The following is an 18,201-nucleotide window of genomic DNA, read 5'->3' as shown; positions in this document are numbered from 1 at the left end:
TGCAGTTCCCGAATAACATATGATGTTAAGCATCTTGTCCTCGGCTTGTTTGCCATCCATATACCTTCTTTGGTGAGGTCTCTATTCAGGCCTTCGGCCTTTTTGAAATCTGGTTGTTTGTTTTCTTATTTTTGACTTTTAAAAGCTCTTTGTATGTTTTGGATAATGGTCCTTTATGTGATGTGTTTGCAGGTATTTTCTCCCAGTCTGTAGCTTGTCTTCTTATTCTCTTGACAGTGCCTTTTGCAGGAAAGTATTTTTAAATTTAATGAAGTCTAGCCTACCAATCATATTTTTAATGGATCATTTCTCTGGGTATCTAAAAAATCATCACATACCAATGTCATCTAGTTTTTCTCCTATGTTATCGTCTAGTAGTTTCATAGTTTTGTGTTTTACATTTAGGTCTGTGATCCATCTTGAGCTGTAACTTCCAGTATAATACTGAAAAGGAGGGATAAGAGGGAACATTCTACCCTTGTACTTGGTTTTACTGGGAAAGCTTCAAGTTTCTCACTATTAAATATAGTGTTAGCTTGAGGGTTTTTTTCCTTTATCAAGTTGGGAAAGTTACCATCTATCAAAAAGGAGTCTAATTAAAACGAGTTTTGGATTTTATCAAATGCTTTTCTGTATCTATGATAAGATCATGTGGTTTTTCTATTTTAACCTGATATTATGATGAATTACATTAATTAATTTTAAAATATTGAGCCAGCCTTGCACACCTAGGATAAGTTGCACTTGGTTGTGGTTTATAAATCTTTTTATATATTGTTGGATTTGATATGCTAATATTTTGTTTATGATTTTTGCATCATTTTCATGGGAGATATGTCTATAGTTTTCTTGCAAGGTCTTTGTCTGGTTTTGGTATTAGGATAATGCTGACTTCATAAAATGAATTATAAAGTTTTTCCTCTGTCTATATCTTCTGGAAGACATTGTAGAGAATTGGTATAATTTCTTTCTAAGATGTTTCGTTGAAATCACCAGTGAACCTCTTTGGATTTGGTGTTTACTGTTTAAAAAGTAGCTAATTCAATTCCTTTAACAGATTCAGACCTATTCAGATGGCCTATTTCTTCTTGTGTGAGTTTTGGCAAATTGTATCTTTAAAAGAATTGGCCAGCTTTAACAGGTCAGGAAGCAACAGTTAGAACTGGACATGGAACAACAGACTGGTTCCAAATAGGAAAAGGAGTACGTCAAAGCTGTATATTATCACCCTGCTTATTTAACTTCTATGCAGAGTATATCATGAGAAACGCTGGGCTGGAAGAAACACAAGCTGGAATCAAGATTGCCAGGAGAAATATCAATAACCTCAGATATGCAGATGATACCACCCTTATGGCAGAAGTGAAGAGGAAATAAAAAGCCTCTTGATGAAAGTGAAAGAGGAGAGTGAAAAAGTTGGCTTAAAGCTCAACATTCAGAAAACGAAGATCACGGCATCCGGTCCCATCACTTCATGGGACCAGATGGGGAAACAGTGGAAACAGTGTCAGACTTTATTTTTGGGGGCTCCAAAATCACTGCAGATGGTGACTGCAGCCATGAAATTAAAAGACGCTTACTCCTTGGAAGGAAAGTTATGACCAACCTAGGTAGCACATTCAAAAGCAGAGACATTACTTTGGCAACAAAGGTCCGTCTAGTCAAGGCTATGGTTTTTCCTGTGGTCATGTATGGATGTGAGAGTTGGACTGTGAAGAAAGCTGAGTGCTGAAGAATTGATGCTTTTGAACTGTGGTGTTGGAGAAAACTCTTGAGAGTCCCTTGGACTGCAAGGAGATCCAACCAGTCCATTCTGAAGGAGATCAGCCCTGGGATTTCTTTGGAGGGAATGATGCTGAAGCTGAAACTCCAGTACTTTGGCCACCTCATGCGAAGAGTTGACTCATTGGAAAAGACTCTGATGCTGGGAGGGATTGGGGGCAGGAGGAGAAGGGGACGACAGAGGATGAGATGGCTGGATGGCATCACTGACTCAATGGACGTGAGTCTGAGTGAACTCCCGGAGTTGTTGATGGACAGGGAGGCCTGGCGTGCTGCGATTCATGGGGTGGTGAAGAGTCGGACACGACTGAGCGACTGAACTGAACTAAACTGAACAGGTTATCAAATAGGTACATATAAAGTTGTTCATAGTATTCCTTCATTATTCCTTATTTATTTTATTATTATTCTAATAATGTCATCTCAAAATATGTACAGCAAAACTTTATCAGAATTACAAGGGTTAAGTATTCAAATCCACAATAAAAGAGTTTTTTATGCAACTCTCACTAACTTACTAGAGTAAGAAGACAGGAATTCAGGAAGGATATATTAGAATCAAATAACATTATAGCAAACTTGACTTTTTCAAATACACATGGATAGCCTCTCAAGAAGCCTCTCAAGAAGATAGCTGAGAATAGGAAATTAAGTAAAATAATTTAAAATGAAGTAAAGCTGGACAGCTGCATACAAATCAATGAAGTTAGAACATACCCTCACACAGTACACAAAAATAAACTCGATATGGCTTAAAGACTTAAGTATAAGATAGGACACCATAACACTCCTAGAAGAGAACATAGACAAAACATTCTCTGACATAAATCGTACCAATGTTTTCTTAGGCCAGTTTCCCAAGGCATTAGAAGTAAAATAAAAAATAAACAGATGGGACCTAATCAAACTTATAAGCTTTTGTTTGCTTATAATGTTACAGTAAAGGAAAATATAAACAAAATGAAAAGACAACCTACAGATTGAGAGAAAATATTTGCAAACGATGTGACTGATAAGGGCTTAATCGCCAAAATATACAAACAGCTCACACAACTCAATAGCAACAACAACATAAAAAACAACCCAAAGGAGATATACAGATGGCTGTTAGGCACATGAAAAGATATTCATTATCACTAATTATTAAAGAAATGCACGTCAAAACTACAGTGAGGTACCACCTCACACCAGTCAGAATGGCCATCACTAAAACGTCTATAAATAACAAACATTAGAGGGGGTGTGGAGAAAAGGGAACCCTCCTACGTGGTTGGTGAGGCTATAAACTGGTGTCGCCACTGTGGAAAGCCGTATGGAGGTTCCTTAGAAAACTAAAAATAGAGTTGCCATATGATCCAGCAATCCTATTCCTGGTCATATATTCAGACAAAACTATAATTTGAAAGGATGCATGCACCCTGATGTTCAAAGCAGCACTATTTATAATAGCCAAGACATGTAAGTAACCTAAGTGTCCATTGACAGATGAATGAATAAAGAAAATTTGGTAAATATATACAATGGAATGTCAATCAGTCATAAAAAAGGATTAAATAATGTCATTCCCAGAAACATGGATGGATCTAGAGATTATCATACTAAGCAAAGTAAGTCTGAAAGAGAAAGACAAATGCCATACGATATCATTTACACACGGAATCTAAAATATGACACAAGTGAACGTATCTACAAAATAGAAACAGTCTCACAGACATAGAGAACAGATTTGTGGTCCTCAAGGGGGTTGGGTGGGGGAAGGAAGGATTGAGAGTTTGGGATTAGCAGATGCAAACTATTATATACTAAATGAATAAACCACAAATTCCTATTGTAGAGTACAGGGAACTATATTCAATATCCTGTGATAAACCATAATGGAAACAAACATGAAAAATAATATATATGTACAACTGGATCATTTTGCTGTATAGCAGAAATTAACACAGTGTAATCAAATATACCTCAATAAAATTTTTAAAAATAAATTAAATGAAGAGAATATAAAGATAAGAACAGGAATTAAGGTCTCTGTCTCATATTCTTGCGTGTGTGTGTTTGCTGTTGTTTTGTTTTCATTTGCTTTTTAAAATCCTTTAAAAATATAAAAATTATTCTTAGCTCACTGAGCCAAACAAAAACAGGCCATGGGTCAGATTTGGCCTGAGAGCTTTGGTTTTCTGACTCCTGCTATAGATCATACAGACATTAAAATGATCATAAGAGGATATTCTGAAAAACTTCATGCCAATAAACTTAAAAATTCAGATAACATGGACAAAAGCACAAGCTACAAAACAAATACAAGAATAGAAAGCCTAAATTGTTTTATAACTATTGAAGAAACTGGATTGGTAATTTAATTCCTTCCCACAGAGAATAACCACAGGCCCAGATGGCTTTGCTGGTGAATTCTACCAAACATTTAAACAGATTTTTCTAGAGGACAGTAAACCAGGGACTACGTCCCATCATTTTTAAGGGAGCCTAATAACCTTGATATCAAAACATGACAAAAACATCATGAGAAAGGAAAATTCCAAGCCAATGTCACTCATAACACAGATTGAAAAAAGTCCAAGTGAAATATTAACAAATCAAACTTAGCAAAATATAAAAATTTGGGTTCATTCCAGGAATACAAAATTGATTGAACAGCCAAAAATCAATCAACATAATTTATCACATTAATGGAAGAAGAGAAAAATCACATGACTATCTTAATAAATGGAGAAAATACTGTGATAAAATTCACTGTTTATAATATTTTTAGCAAAAGAGAAAGAGAATGGAATTTCTGTATTTCAAAAACAGTATCAACAGGAAATACGCAGCAAGCATTAAGGTTAGTTGTGAAATGATAAAAGCGTTCCTACTGAGACCTGGAACAAGACAAGCGTGTCTGCTATCACCATTCCATTCAACACTGAACTGAAGGTCCCAGACAGTGCAAAGAGGGAATAGCTATTATAGAAAAGAGAGAGACAATCGGAAAGGAAGAAATGAAAAAGAACACTTTCTCATTATTCACAGATGACATGTGCATATGTTCACAGACATTCCAAAAAAGGAATGTAAATGGGACAGCCATTTTGGAAAATAATATGGAGGTTAAACACACACAAATAGAACTACCATATCGTCTAGCAAATTCCAGTTCTGAGTGTTTATCCGAAGGAAACTAAATGACTATCTCAAAGAGACACCTGCAGAGCAGTAAGTTGATTCCCTGTGCTATACAGTAGGTTCTTATTAGTTATCTATTTTATCTGAAACTAGTATAATATTGTATATTAATTGTGAAAGTGTGTTAGTCATTCAGTCATGTCCAACTCTTTGCAACCCCATGAACTATAGCTAGTTAGGCTCCTTTGTCCATGGCATTTCCCAAGGAAGACTACTAGAGAGGTGGCCATTTCCTTCTCCAGAGGATCTTAGCCACCCAGGGATTGAATCCACATTGCCTGCATTGGCAGGCACATTCTTTACCACTGAGCCACCAGTGAAGCCCAATGGTTATGTTACCTAACCTAATTGTGCTAGTCATTTTACTATATATAATCATCAAATTGTACTCCTTAAATTTACACAACACTATATGTCAATTATACCTCAGTAAAGCTGGGGTGTGGAGAAGGAAACAGCAACCCACTCCAGTAATCTTGCCTAGAGAATCTTATGGACAGAGGAGCCTGGTGGGCTGCTGTCCGTAGGGTCACGCAGAGTCGGACATGACTGACGTGACCTAGCGTGCATGCGTGCACTGGAGAAGGAAATGGCAACCCACTCCAATGTTCTTGCCTGGAGAATCCCAGGGACAGAGGAGCCTAGTGGGCTGCCGTCTATGGGGTCGCACAGAGTCAGACACGACTGAAGCGACTTAGCAGCAGCAGCAGCAAAGCTGGGGGGACGGAGAAGAAACTCCATAAGAATTACAGATATTTGGCACTAACAAGAGAGTTCAACAAATTGCTATATAAAATACACAGAAGCATTTCTTTCTGTATGACAGGTCATAAGTCTCCTCCTCTGTTATCTTCTAGAGGCTTCAACTAAACACCAACGTATTTCTGTATATCAGCAATGAACAGTCAGAAAATAAGAGTTTAGACCATTTATACAACAAAATTGAAAACATCCAATTACCGAACATCGAAGTTAACATAAGATACACAGGACTGGCTGTGTTGTGAAAGAATTACTAACACCAGCAAGTTGAGGGCTCCGCTGTTTGCCTGCGAGGCAGTTCTTTCCAGATCAGCTGGGAAGTTGGAGGAGTAAAGGGAAATTTTTAAAAGATAATTCAGGAATACTGTTGACCAGAAGTGTGGATCACTTCGACTGCAGCAGAGAGTGTTGAGCAGTAACAGTCCTGGGGCTGTGGATCTGAAGCAGTGGCAGGAAAAATGGGGACCTTGGACCTGGACCAAGTGGAAGCTCCGGAGGAGGTGGGTGTGCTGGAGCCCGAGATAGATTTCGAGCAATTTCTGCTCCCAGGCATCAACTGCATGCCAGAGGACATCAAAGTGCTCACCTGAGGACCAGGAACAAGTGGTGGGAGGTGGACCATCTGCTGAAAACACAGGTGGAGGCTTCAGAGCAGGGCACCTTGAATTGCATTCAGCATCCCTGTGGGCAGGCTGACAACAGAGCATCCGAGTTGTGTGAGAAGGCCAAGGGAAAAGCCAAGGAGATGGAGAAAGAGGCCAAGCTGTCAATGAAACTGGTCTGGCGCAGGGAGGAAAGCGAATTGCCCAGAAGGAGGGTCATAGGTTCACAGGTGATGGACTCCGGTCAACTGGTAAGATTAGGCTAACACCTCAAGGAAACTGACACAGCTTATTATTTTCTCTATAATAATAGAGAAAATATTATTATTTTTGTTTTTGTATGTTTTTCACCCCCATGTAACAGCCTCCCTTAGGATCAGTGGTGGGTGACCTCCTTAGAGGTTTAGATTGTCAAATACATTTGGTTCTTAAAAAATTACTTTTGTTTGAGAAATACTCTAATAAGGGATATCGGGCTTATTATAGCTGTTTCAGTGGTCAGATTTATTTTGTTACTTTGTTGTGTTTTTTAAATGTTGGGCAGGGACCAACAGCAGCTTTCACCCATGTGACCAGATTGTTTTAAGTGTATGTTGATGTTTATGTGTATGTACTTGGTTTATTGTTGCTTTTATGGAATTCGAAGAGAAGATTCTAGAAAATATATTAAAATTCAGTGGACTAGCTTGATTCCAAAGTGGCAACCAATGGAAAAGCAATGGACTAAGAACCGTGAGGGCACCCTTAAAGAAATTCATGGTGGGAGAAGCTACTCTACAAGACACTGATAGTTTCCCTCATGTGGCTGTAATGAAGACGAGCATATTAATGAAAGGATAGGCAAAATAATGGCATAAAATCAAGACTGCACACTTATAGATTCCTGAATGACTAAGATAACACTTCTGAACCTTAGGAAAAGCGAAACTTTACGATCAATGTTGTTGAAAATATTGCTTATCCCCACTGGGGGTAGCTGGGGATGGAAACAGGGGGAAATGGACTTGAATTCAATTATATACCACTCAGAAAAAAACAGCTCCAGATGGATTGCAGATTTAAATGTGAAATACAGAACTCTGAAGCTTTTAGAAGATAAGATAGATGAATATATTTATGATCCAAGGTAGGAAAAAACTTTATAAACAAGACACCAAAAGTATCATCATAAAGGAAAGATTGACAAATTTTGCTACTTTGAGTTCATTAAGACACCAGTAAGGAAGTACAAAGTAAGCCACAGAGTGAGAGGCAAAGTATTTTGAATCAGCGAAACAATTCTGCAAATCAACAATAATAATAAAATCTGGGACTTCCCTGGTGATCCTTTGGTTAAGACTCTGTGCTTCCAATGCAGAGGGCACAGGTTTGATCCCTGGTCAGGGAACTAAGATCCCAAGTGCCATATGGTACCATCAAAAATAAAATAAATTTTAAAATCATCATAATAATAAATTCTAGCAACCAAAAGGAAGATGGGGAAGAGATTTGAACAGCCACTTCACAAAATATGATAGTCAATAGCCAGTGAATATATGCACATATGAGTTGAATAACTCTTCCTTGGTAGCTCAGATGGTAAAGCATCTGCCTGCAATGTAGGAGACCCGGCTTCGGTCCCTCGGTTGGGAAGATCCCTTGGAGAAGGAAATGGCAACCCACTCCAGTACTCTTGCCTGGAAAGTCCCACGGACAGAGGAGCCTTGTAGTCTACAGTCCATGGGGTCGCAAACAGTTGGACACAACTGAGCAACTTCGCTTTCGCTAATGTAAAGTCAGGGGAAATGTGAACAAACATTAGTGAGATAACAGTACTGTGACAAGAAATATTATATTTGGCCTCTGCCCTTAGTTTCTGACACAGAACTCCTAAAACCCTTGTAATTTCCTGAATGACAGGAATAACAGGAGCATTTTTGTTATAATCTTTGGTCTAAGTCCCTGGTTCCTGACATAAGAGTTTCTGAGATGCTTGGCATCTCCAGAGTGATAGGCGTGCTTCATCACAAGCTAATGAGATGACTGGTAACCGGGATCCCTGGATAGTTTCATGATGAGGGCTAATTCCCAAAAAAATCAAGGCATAATTAGAAACTTAGAAATTTCAGCCCCACTTTCACCAACATCCAGGAAGGCATGAGAGACTAGAGTTGCATTAATCACCAGTGGCTCGTCATTTAGTCAACCATTCCTATGTATTGATAGTAAACTTCCATAAAAACCCTAAAGACCAGAGTGCAGGTCAGTGAACAAATGGAGGTGCTGAGAAGTTGGCACAACCAGAGAATACATGGAAGGTCCACACCCCTTTCCCCTACCTTGCATTATGTACCTCTTCATCTGGCTGTTTAATGCACCCTTATAGCTTTCTTTTCATTGGAAAAGACCCTGATGCTGGGAAGATTGAGGGCAAGAGAAGAAGGGGGAAGCAGAGGATGAGATGGTTGGATAACATCACCAACTCAGTGGACATGAGTTTGAGCAAATTCCAGGAGATAGTGAAGGACAGGGAAGCCTGGTGTGCTTCAGTCCATGGGTTCTCAAAAAGTTGGACATGACTGAGTGACTGAACAACAACAACAACAATAACATTCTTTAAAATAAACTGGTGATAATGAAGTGTTTGCCTAGGTTCTGTGAACCATTATAGCAAATTTTCAAACCTCATATTAAGGGGATTAAGAGAACCCCCAGTTTTTAATAGAGTAAGACAGAAGTGTGGGTAACCTGGAACCTTCTGTTAATACTTGCAGTTAGCATCTGAGGTGGGGGCAGTGTTGTAGGACTGAGCCTTTCAGCTGTAGGGTCTATACTAACTCCAGGCAGTGGGTCAGAATTGAATTAAATCATGTAACATCCAGTGGGTGCCAACAGAGGATTAGAGAATTTCTTGGTTTGAAAAGCCCACACATTTGGGGTCAGAAGAGTTGTGCGGAGAGTGAATTCTCCTTTGACTATAAAACCCATCAAAATGGCTAAAATTTAAAAGACTGATAATACCAGTCATTGAGGCAAGTAGCGAGCAGCAGGAACTCTTATTCACTGCTGCTTGGCAAGTGTATCAGTACAACCTCCTTAGAAAAGAGATTGGAACTAGCAGCAGAGTTGAATACAAGCACACCCTAGGACCCAGCATTTCCACTCCTAGGAAGAGAGAGAAGAGAAATGTGTATACATGTGCACCAAGAGACGGTAGAAGAACGCTCTTAATGGTGTTATTCTTATCTCAAATTGGAAATACCCAAACACACATTATGAGTAGAATAGATAAATTGGAGACACTATTTTCGGAAAGATACCCAGTGTTCTTATTTGCTGCAAATAAATCTTTTCTTTTCCTGGAAAAAAGGGAGTAAAATAGATAAGTAAATTTTAGATATATACAATCGAAGATTGTAAAAGAGTGAAAATGAGCTAACTACAGCTGTGATGAGATCCTGGGTAAATTTCACAAATATATTGGGAAAAAAAAGTCTGTCATGAAAGCATTTATTCTGTAGGATTCCATTTACCATAAAATTCAAGATTCAAAAGAGGCAGGACTATAGAGTTTGGGATACATTGGAACTGTAAAGCAGGTAGGAAATGATTACCGTAATTACCAGGAGGAGGTGAAGGGGATGTGACAGGGGCTTTGGAAGCACTGGCCAGATTCTACTTCTTGATCTGAGTGGTAGTTGCAAGAAGACTTGCTTTGTGATAAATCATTAGGGCACACATTTTTATTTCATGCCTTTTATATATCTTTATTTCTTTTATTTTTCTTCAAATTGTCTTTGGAAATTTAATCAATTTAGTGATAATGGGGATTTTTTTTAACGGAGATGTAACTGATATATAATACTGTATTAGCTTTAGGTGTACTGATAATGATCTGATACATGTATATGTTGCAAGCAAGATTTAGTTAACATCCATCATCCCACATAGTTGGGCTTCCCTGGTGGCTCAGACCAAAAGAATCTGCCTTCAGTGCAGGAGACCTGAGTTGGATCTCTTGGTTGGGAAGATCCCATACTCTGCATTACATCCCTGGGACTTATTTATCTTAAAACTGGAAGCTTGTACCTTTGGACCACCTTTATCAATTTCACCATCCCCTACCCACCCACCCACTACTACCTCTGGCACCACCAATCTTCCTTTGTATCTACCAGTTTGCTTTTTCTCAAAAAATTCACTCACATATAAATGAATATCATGCAGCATTTGTGTTTCCCTATCTGCTGCATTTCAGAGTTTCACAGTGGTAAAGAATCAGCCTGCCAATGCAGGAGAGGTGGATTAAATCCCTGGGTTGGGAGGATCCCCCAGAGGAGGAAATGGCAACCCACTACAGTATTCTTGCCTGGAGAATCCCATGGCCAGAGGAGCCTGGTGGGCTACAATCCATGTGGTCACAAAGAGTTGGACATAACTGACTGACTGACTGACTGATCTGCTGTATTTCACTTAACATAATGCCTTCAAGTTCCATTCATGTTGTTGCAAATAGCAAGATCACCTTGTATGTGTTTTTAATTTTTTAAATCAAAGTTTAATTGATTTATAATATTGTGTTAGTTTCAGGTGTGCAGGAAAGTGACTCAGTTATATATATAAATATATTCTTGGCATTTTTTCCCTTATAGATTATTACAAAATATTAAGTATAGTTCACTGTGCTATATGGTAAGCCTTTATTGATTTTCTGTTTTATAAATATGGTGCTGGAGAAGACTCTTGTGAGTCCCTTGGACTGCAAGGAGATCCAACCTGTCCATCCTACAGGAGACCAGTCCTGGGTGTTCATTGGAAGGACTAATGATAAAGCTGAAACTCCAATACTTTGGCCACCTCATGCAAAGAGTTGACTCATTGGAAAAGACCCTGATGCTGGGAGGGATTGGGGGCAGGAGGAGAAGGGGACGACAGAGGATGAGATGGCTGGATGGTATCACCGACTCGATGCACATGAGTTTGGGTGAACTCTCGGGAGTTGGTGATGGACAGGGAGGCCTGGCGTGCTGCAATTCATGGGGTGCAAGGAGTCGGACACGACTGAGCAACTGAACTGAACTGAACTGATATGTTAATCCTAAACTCCCAATTTATCCCTCCCCCCATTCCCTTTTGGTAACCATAAGTTTGTTTTCTGTTTTGAATGCAAGTTAATATGTATCATTTTTTTTTAGATTTCATATGTAAGCAATATGTTATGATATTTGTCTTTGACTTTCTTCATTTAGCATGATAATCTCTGGTTCCATCTGTGTTGCTGCAAGTGCCATGACTCCATACTTTTTCCAGCTGAGTGGTATTCCATTGTATATATATACTACATCTTCTTTATCCATTTATCTATCAATAGAAGCAAGATAGGTTGCTTCCATGTCTTGGCAATTGTAAACATTGCTGCAATAAATTCTTGTATTTCTTAAGCTCTTAATTTCAGAATTTAAAAGCTTAAGGAAAGCTTCAACATGAACCAGTGGGTGGTGTGCAATGACACTGGCTAGTCACAACCAATGGCCTGTTAAATTCAGGCCTGGCCTTTGCATGGTAACTTGAACAATCCTATATGACAGCCCAACACAACAATCCTTACTGAAGCCATCATGACATTGATTTAAATGAAGGACTTTGGAGTTTTCTTTGTTTGTTTTAAATATTACTTTTTATTTATTATTTGGCTATCTTGGGTCTTAGCTGCATCATGCAGGATCTTTCACTGCAGTACAGGGACTCTCTACTTGTGGCCTGGGCTTCAGCAGTTGCATGTGGGATCTTAGTTCCTCGATCAGGGATTAAACCCATGTCCCCCGCATTGCAAAGGATTCTTAACGCCTGGACCAGCAGGGAAGTCCCTAGAGTTTTCTTTTTACAAAAGTTGAATTACAAGGTGGTCAGAAGCAACCATTTTGACTATGTGTAGCTTTTGTGTGTGTGTGTTCTCTTGCACTATTCCATCTGTGGGCCCTCCAGGACCTCCGTTGGAGTGCTCTGCTTCCCATAGAACTGTCAGCGTGCACACACATTAAAAAGCCCAAGGACTCCAGTGACAAAAATCCACATCCCCATGGAGCTGAGCAAGAGCCACAGGGCTCTCAGGCCTTCCTTAACAATCTTTTAATATATTGGCTTCCACAACCCTTTCCTCCTTTGTCATTCCAATTAAGTTATTAAAATTGAAGTAGAAGCATTTAAAGCAAAAGAGTTTTGGTAGAAGTTCATAAAGGGATCAGAAGTCTGTGCCTTGACTCCTTAGCAAAATGCTTTCCCAGTTTTTCATTTGTTTGTTTTTTACCTCAAAAGGAAACAGTTCTGAAGCTTCACACACATGTTCTTGTAACTTCTTTGGTTTCCTCAGTTTCCATTTTGCCAGATTAAAGTTTAACTTCTCAATGTTTACTTAAAAAAAAAAAAAAAGCTCTATTTGTATGACGTAATTAAAATTTACATTTAAAAATTCTCTCCACTGGCCTTCATCCTCCTCTAAACGAAGCTCAATTTCTCCTTGACCAAATTCTCAAAACTGGTATCTCCAACACATACATAGAGCTGCTGCTGCTGCTAAGTCGCTTCAGTCGTATCCGACTCTGTGCGACCCCATAGACGGCAGCCCACCAGCCTCTCCGTCCCTGGGATTCTCCAGGCAAGAACACTGGAGTGGGTTGCCATTTCCTTCTCCAATGCATGAAAGTGAAAAGTGAAAGTGAAGTCGCTCAGTCGTGTCCGACTCCTAGCGACCCCATGGACTGCAGCCTACCAGGCCCCTCTGTCCATGGGATTTTCCAGGCAAGAGTATTGGAGTGGGTTGCCATTGCCTTCTCCGATACATAGAGCGGATGAAAGCAAATGGGGATTTTCATGTGCTCAGTAAAATTGAGCTCAAAGTCACTTATTTTATGAAGAAAAGGCAACCACCCTTCTCATGCCAGCATACTGGCTCCTCAAACAAAGTTCAGTGGTCAAGCTGGGGAGAAAAGGACATATTTCTGATGCCAGATAAAACAGAATGGAAAATTCCCAGGTTAAATGCTAGAGAAATCTCTTAATGAAGATATTTTTCAGGCTGGAGCAACTTTCCTGAGGGAAATGCCTTGAAGTGACATCCTTTGAGACATTTAAATTATAGTGGGTAAAAACTCAAACCCACCATGAAGAAACACTCTTCGTAGAACTCATGGGAAAATTACTGGGATCTATAATAGGCATTTTCTAAGAGGAAGCTAGCCCAGGAGGCAGACCTGCTGTGGAATAAATTTTATTTTTAATGGAGTGTGGCTGTATAGTAACTCTGTTCCTTATTTGGAGAAGAGCATGAATCGGTGGGTTAGCCAAAAATTAATAGGTTTTTATAAAGTGGTGGATTTCTTCACCAAACCTTCCTAATTATGTAAGTTTTTCCTCAAGAACTCCATGCCTCAATACTCATTTTCTTTTAACTATTTTTTTTTTAATGTTATGTACCCCTTAGGACTTCCAACCCCCTTTCTCTAATAAATCAGCATATAACAGAAGAAAAGTTCAGAACTCACACAGCTTTCAGTGTTAAATTTTAAAATTTAACTTCACCTTTTTTGAGTAAAATGAATTTAATGGTGATCCTCCACGCTAAGCCTTTCCCACAGCAGGGCTGACCCAGCACAGCCCTAATTAAGCATAAAGTGTCCCACAGTGAAAAGACCACTTGTTTGGAATCAGCGTTTGTAAGTTAAAAAAAAAACAACAAAACAAACAACAACAAAACAAATGCTACCTTCTAAAGAGCCTTCATTAGAAAGTACAATTGCCATATTCTGTAAGCCTATCGATTTTTCCTCATTGTTGAGATGGAGAAAGTAAACAGAACTGCATATTTACTCATCTCCTTTTCTGATACCTTTGCTCTAGGAGCTCCACTCTTCTGTCCCACATGGATAGGAGGTTGTTATTTCCAGAGCTGGTCCGTGGAGATGACGGATGAATGATCAGACAAAAATTCTAATTAATGCTCTATAATTAGGAGTTTGCCTCTACTTTATGAGTTTTTTTTTTAAGTCCACGATTTTGACCCCACAACCTTCTTTCCCCTTGGTAATTGCTGAAGTCTGACAGCCTCTGTGTTTGCTGCCTGTAACATATGGCTAATTGAATCTGAGCTGGGGAAAGAATGACCGGATTCCTAATTATGATCCATTCGGCAGATCTGAAGACTGGATAAAGAGAAAACAAGGAAAATGCTGCTGAGCCAGAAAACATCATGATACACAGTAGTTGTAGCAGGATGTAAGTATTCCCCCAAAATGCCTGAAGATCACTTCTTTATGGTGTGTTCTTTAGTCTTTTAATCACAGAAAGCAGACAAAGATTAGACAGAGTTTACTTTGATCTATACGGTTTTTGCAAGTCTGGACACCGGACCTGATATGTAGTCTTCTCCTGAAATTCATGTAATCTTACACTGGGACACTTTGTATTTCTAGTAAGGTAAAGGTTGGATTTTCATTTTGTAGGTTCTTCCCCATCTCCACCGTTCGTATAATGAAGATACCTGTATGTGGATGGGCAATGTCACCTGCCATATCAATAAACAAAGGATGTTGTGACCATCAAGTCCCCCACCACAATGTACACCCTGAGGGGATTCAGGATAGATAAAAATGGGATACTGGCCCTAGATAGTTAATGCAAAACAAAGGAATAATTTCAATGAGCCTGGACTCTTGCATCTTCCCATACACAGAAAAATGCTAAGTTCATTAATTTGAGATGTTTGCTTTTTCTTTAATTAGAAGAAATCTTTTGATGCTCAACTACCTGGTTTATTTTTGCAAAACTCTGATATATCCTGACCCCTCCTTTACTCTTCAAAGCAGTGCCTTAGAGGTATCTGAGAGGATTCCTCCCAGACTTAAGTCCTCAGCAAGTCCACCAAACAAAGCATAAATCTCAACTTTTAGATTATGCTGTTTTTCAGTTGACACATACATATTTTTAAATGTGTGCTTTGATTTTAAACAAATTTTTCTATAGCAGTTAACATAATGGTAACATACTTTTTATTGCCTCTCCTGGAGTTGGGGGAAAGCAGTAAATGAAACAAACCAAGAATATTCATGCATCAAATATTTTTGCTGAATATGTAACCAATAGTACAAGGCACAGTACTACGTGTCAAGAGGGTATACAGATGATAAGACAGTTTTTCCTTTTTTTTTTTTTACCTTGTAGAGGTAAGCAAGATGAACAGAAGTAAAACCTGAGAAGCTTGTAGAATGTGCATGAGAAAATATTGTTTGTTTAATGTATGAATGAAATCTAGCACAGAGATTGCACAGTGGATGTTCAATAAAATCAATTGTAAAATAGTATAGGAAATATTGAATATAATATAGTTATATTTGGACTTCCCAGGTGTCGCTAGTGGTAAAGAATCCACCTGCCAATGCAGGAGACATAAGAGGTGCAGGTTTGATCCCTGGATTGGGAAGATCCCCTGGAGAAGGAAATGGCAACCCACTCCAGTATTCTTGCCTGGAGAATCCCATGGACAGAGAAGCCTGGTGGGCTACAGTCCATAGGATTGCAAAGAGTCGGACACGACTGAAGTGACTTAGCACACAAAAATAGTTATATTTGGATATAGAAAGGAGTCATTTCTGATTGTGGGATTCTAGAGAGGCTTTTGTAAGGAAGTAAATTTTTAGTTTAAGTCTTTAATGAAGGAATAAGTTTTTTGGGGTTTTTTTTTTGGCTACCCTGGGTCTTCATTGTGGTATGAGGGCTTCTCTAGTTGTGATGCATGGGAGCTTCTCTAGTTGCAGCACATGGGGTTGGTTGCCCCACAGCATGTGAGATCTTAGTTCCCTGACCAGGGACTGAACTTGAATCCCCTGCACCTGAAAGGCAGAATCTTAAGCACGGAATAATCTTAAGCATTATTCAATCTTAAGCATTGAATAACTTCATAGTTCTGTGATGGGAGTTACTCTACTAAGATGGCTCAAACATAGGGAAACAAAGATACAGGATATATTTGGGTGGCACAACAGATCTAGTTTGTTTGAGAAAGTCATATAATACTTCACATGTTGCAACATTTAATAAATTTTTAAAAGATACATGAAAAAGAGTTGTGTGAGATAAACCTAGAAAGATATATTGGGAACAGATCTTGGATGACCTTGATTAGAGACTAATGATCATGATAAAAAGCAGTGTTCCATCAATATCTATGGGATAATCTGAATCTTAGCCATTTATTCGTAACAGGAAATGTTTTCTCCTCCAAAATCTCTCAAGAACTCATGTACTGAAATTAGCATATTATGGTGGAAAAGATAAAGTATGGTTTTCCTTGTAATTCATTTTCAGAATGAAAGATCGTAGAGATACCACTGAGAATAAACTCCATTGGGAATAAATGTGCATGTTAGAAACCTCCTTCCTTCCACCTTATTCTTAGCAGCTTGCTAGCTATAACTAAAAATAATTCAGAAAGTTAATTTAAGGAATATTATCTATGGTGTCTTTACTGTTAACAATCATATTTTTGTTGTAAGAATTTATAAGAAGAAATTAAATATCTGATGTAAAAGCTTAATAGTGATGGACTTCTCCAGTGGCTCAGTGGTGGGGAATATATATAAAGAATCCACCTGCTGACATAGGAGAAGTGGGTTTGCTCCTTGGATTCGGAAGATCACCTGGAGGAGAAAATTGCAACCCACTCCAGTATTTTTGCCTGGAGAAGCCAATGGGCAGAGGAGCCTGGCGGGCTGCAGTCCATGGGGTTACAAAGAGTTGAAGAGCTACTGAACACAGCCTCAGAAGTGCTGAGTGAGAATACAAATGGTTTCTTTGTAATTTTGTGGCAAACTCACCCAATTGTTTACACTAACAGCTGTTCTTCCCTAATAGTATATTAACATCATAAAACATTATTTTTCACAGGAAACATGGCCACCTGGAGACTTTCAAAAATAAAGTATAAATTTTCATCTTCCCTTGCTCGTATAATTATGTGAATAATTCTGACCAATAAATTGGAGCCAAAAAATTGTATGCAACTTCTGGGAAGACAGGAGATGGGATTTTCTTCATCCCATTTCCCGTCTTGCTGTCTGGAATGTAAACTTGACGGCTGAAGCAGTTTGATGAGCATCTTGGACCAAGAAGTGACCTAGAAACAGTAATAGATCTAGAGAGAAGGCACTGGGCTCCAGATTATGAAGATACCATGTCGCTTTGGATTGCTTTCCTATGAACTTCATTTACAGGTACAAAAAAATTCTATATTGTTATCTAGCAATTTGTAATCTACTGTTATCTAGCAGTTTCTATCACTTAAAGTTGAATCTGGGGACTACCCTGATGGTCCAGTGATTAGGAATTCACTTTGTAATGAAGGCAATATGGGTTCCATCCCAGGTCCAGGAAGATCCTCCATGTCTCAGAGCAACTAAGCCCATGCTCCACAACTACTAAAGCCAGAGTGCCTGGAGCCTGCTCCACGACGAGAGAAACCACTGCAATAAGAAGCCAGTGGACCGCAACAGAGAGTAGCCCCCACTTGCCACAACTACAGAAAGCCTGTGCACAGCAACGAAGACCCAGTGCAGCCATAAATATACATACACATATATATATGGAGTGGGTTGCCATTCTCTTGTCCAGGGGATCTTCCCGACCCAGGGATCGAACTTGGGTCGCCTGCATTGCAGGCAGATTTTTTTTACTGTTTGAGCCACCAGGGAAGCCTGTGTATATATGTAAATATTTTAAATTTAAAAAATTGAATCTGAACTGGAGTAATTTAAAACTTGAGATATAATAGAAAGTAATATATAACGCATCCTATTAATAAGAAGAATCATCTTATTAATAAGCAACTAAGCATCATTGTTAG

General features: G+C 38.9%; 1 protein-coding gene across 1 annotated transcript; it reads left to right on the top strand.

Annotated features, from left to right (window-relative positions):
* Positions 1 to 6,089: 6,089 nt before the first annotated feature.
* Positions 6,090 to 6,648, top strand: LOC112446825 (MORF4 family-associated protein 1-like). Its single transcript, XM_024992908.2, is given in 2 exon segments — positions 6,090 to 6,300; positions 6,303 to 6,648. Coding segments are annotated over 2 exon segments (408 nt in total). The 5' UTR covers positions 6,090 to 6,185; the 3' UTR covers positions 6,596 to 6,648.
* Positions 6,649 to 18,201: the final 11,553 nt, after the last annotated feature.

This window comes from Bos taurus, chromosome 5 (assembly GCF_002263795.3).
Source record: "Bos taurus isolate L1 Dominette 01449 registration number 42190680 breed Hereford chromosome 5, ARS-UCD2.0, whole genome shotgun sequence".
NCBI lineage: Eukaryota > Metazoa > Chordata > Mammalia > Artiodactyla > Bovidae > Bos > Bos taurus.
This window is presented reverse-complemented; position numbering and strand designations above follow the sequence as displayed.